At 30.0% G+C, this 2,888-nt stretch overlaps 1 protein-coding gene across 1 annotated transcript; it reads right to left on the bottom strand.

Moving 5' to 3' along the window:
* Positions 1-21: 21 nt before the first annotated feature.
* On the bottom strand, positions 22-951 carry LOC103311537 (armadillo repeat-containing protein 8; the record flags this gene model as incomplete). The annotated part of the gene is made up of 2 exons (XM_008191179.1): positions 793-951; positions 22-310 (listed from the first exon to the last, which is right to left on the bottom strand). Coding segments are annotated over exons 1-2 (448 nt in total), but the record flags the coding sequence as incomplete, so codon positions are not given.
* Positions 952-2,888: the final 1,937 nt, after the last annotated feature.

The following is a 2,888-nucleotide window of genomic DNA, read 5'->3' as shown; positions in this document are numbered from 1 at the left end:
GTATAGACATGGCACAAATACTGTTGCTAATAGACTCTTCAATAGTTTTAATCAGCTTTCTTATAATTGCTGCATCACTAAACACTACAGAATAATCAGAAAATGGAAATTGAAGAATGGTACATATGCAACGAAGACACGCTTCTGTAAACTTTGGTTCATCGTCCATAAGGAAAGCATTAAATATATAAGTCACAACATTGGCATCTACCAGTGACTTAACTTGTTCTTCAGATCCTTTAGCTAATGAGCCAAGTATTACTACAGTTTCCAGGCGGATATCTGGTGTTTTTGTTTGGTCAGGTAACACCTAAAAAATAATTAAAATTATTGAATGAGTAAATCAAGGAAATTTGTCTACCTAAGGTATTTTCATTTTTATTTTTTATAAAATGTACTGGAAAAAAGCAATAAGTAATTTTATAATATATAATATAATATTGTGTATTGCACGAATAAGAATAAAAAACATACAATACAATAATAATATTTATGTTTATACTGTTAAATATCAGGTCTACTGAACGAAAACTTATTTTACTTAAGGGTATAAATGTTATACTTCAAAACCAATATGAATATTATATTAAAACACCCATCCGTATAGCCTTATACAGAAGTATAATATTAAAAGAAATTATCAGATAGGTAGTTGTAGTTCTAGCCGTTCTAGGATTATTTTTGGCACTAACACGTCCACGGTAATGTATTTATTATGGTGTAATTACTGCAGACGGTCGGCCAAACAATCCTGACTGACAATTTGCGAACGACCGGGGAAAAATGAATCACCTGCAAAAGCCGGGGGAGTATGCCATTGGCGATGACCATACCCTTCTGCCTGTTGCTGCCCATGATGGAGTTCTTGACGAAGTTGAGCGCCTGATAGCATTTCGCGTTGTCTTGCGTGTACAGGTTGTCGATGTAGTAACGAGACGTCTCAGCGTTCATCACGAATATAGGATGCGGGACCATAATAACAATATATCAACGATAATAATAATAATAATTTATTATTATTGCTGTCGTCTGTATTTGCGTCCAGTCAGAGCGGCAATCGTCAAGGTATCGTCGAGAATGGGACCACCATCGAGAGTCTGGGAGCAGCAAGTTGGTACGAGGACAAAAAATTACGAATCACGTATCGAAAACAAATCGATGGCACCGAAAACAGATCGCTTTGATAATAATAAAGGTAATATGGACAATGGAAAAGGTTACGGATCTCGCATTCTCGAAGTCCGCAGAGTCGCAGAGACGCAGAATATTAGAAATAGGTATAGAGTAAATAAAGACGATAACAGCTTTTATTTTGTTATCTAAACATACAATTATTATGTATCGAGATTGTGGTTATAACTCAAATTGTGGTAACAACAACCGTGAACTTATTTATAATCCTATCCGTCTACATACGTGTGGTAATAATAACATGATAGGTATAATTTATATTTTATTGGAAACGGAAAAAAAGTCTTGGGGCAAGAAAAGTTCATAAAACTAATGAAATATACAATTTGGAAGTTTGGAACATTTAAATAAAAATAATAAAACTTATATAATCACCCTGTACAATATGTTAGTTTTGTGTGAAAATTACGTTAATAAAATGATAAAATCTACTATTCACATATTATTATAGCTAATGTACGTTAGTTTGGTGTGGAAAACTGTAAATAAAATTATGATTAAGTTTACAGTTATATATTACAATTCTACAGCATAGAATTCTAAGGCTAGACAAAAAGACCCGATAATTTTTGGTTTTTACCAATGGCATCGGCAATAGATTATACATATTATATGTATACACCTAAATACAGATTATAGGTGGTTATATAATAAAATAAAATATTATTTATTTTATTATATTGTGATTCTATAGTGACTGATATAATATAATAATATAATATGGTATAGTGCAGTAGGTGTGGCAGTTGTAGTAAGAGTACGAATACACGATAGTTGCAGAGTGCAGTTATTTTAAATAGGTACTATAGGTATTATATTATAGGTATAGAGCCTAGATAATATAATATATAGTAGATATATAAAGGCTTTCTAGTTATAGCCTTATAGGTCTTAGTTTTAGGTAATTATTTAAAAAATGGAAAAATGAAAATGTCTGTATAAATAGCTCAAAACGAGTCAAAATATTTTCAAAGTTTTACGGTGTATAGAAGATGAAAATATGAACTGAACATTCAGTGAAATTTTCATATATCTACAGTTATTTGTTAATTGTTTTTGAATTACAGCAAAATAACAAAATCACTACATGAGAAATTGAGTGAATAAGGTATCCAATATTGTAAAACTATGAACTTCAAACGCTCATAAAATTTTATTTGATTTGTTTGTAGACACTTTTTTTTGATAAAGTTAGACAAACTTATGAATTATCTTGTATTACATTTTAAAATCTTAGATTTAAAAAGTAACATTTTTAGGAATACTTAACTTTTCGTGATTTTTGTCAAGATTGTACTTTAAATTCTTATAAAAAAAAAACTGTTGTCTGTTACTAAGGATTTTTAATATTTTTAAAACGCCATTGTAACAATATATTAGGAGCCTTGTATTAAATTTTCAAGCTTTTTTAGCCAACAAATAAAATATTATTGACCTTTACAGAAAAAAAATATAAAACTTAGAATGTCCGAATTTTTTCATGAACCTAACTATTGAAAATGCTAATATAAACAACCAGTGACAATTTAATGTATAACGGTAATTTGTTTTAGAGTTACACCAAAAACTAAAATCATGTCAAAAACCGATTTTGCGTAAAATTTCTCTTTTTCCTTAATTTCTATATTATGTTTTTTTTCCCGGTGCTTTTGAAAACTATTGGGAATTATAAACTTTGACCTACCGAATGCACCAAC

This window comes from Acyrthosiphon pisum, unplaced genomic scaffold (genome assembly GCF_005508785.2).
Source record: "Acyrthosiphon pisum isolate AL4f unplaced genomic scaffold, pea_aphid_22Mar2018_4r6ur Scaffold_4695;HRSCAF=5243, whole genome shotgun sequence".
Classification (NCBI taxonomy): domain Eukaryota; kingdom Metazoa; phylum Arthropoda; class Insecta; order Hemiptera; family Aphididae; genus Acyrthosiphon; species Acyrthosiphon pisum.
This window is presented reverse-complemented; position numbering and strand designations above follow the sequence as displayed.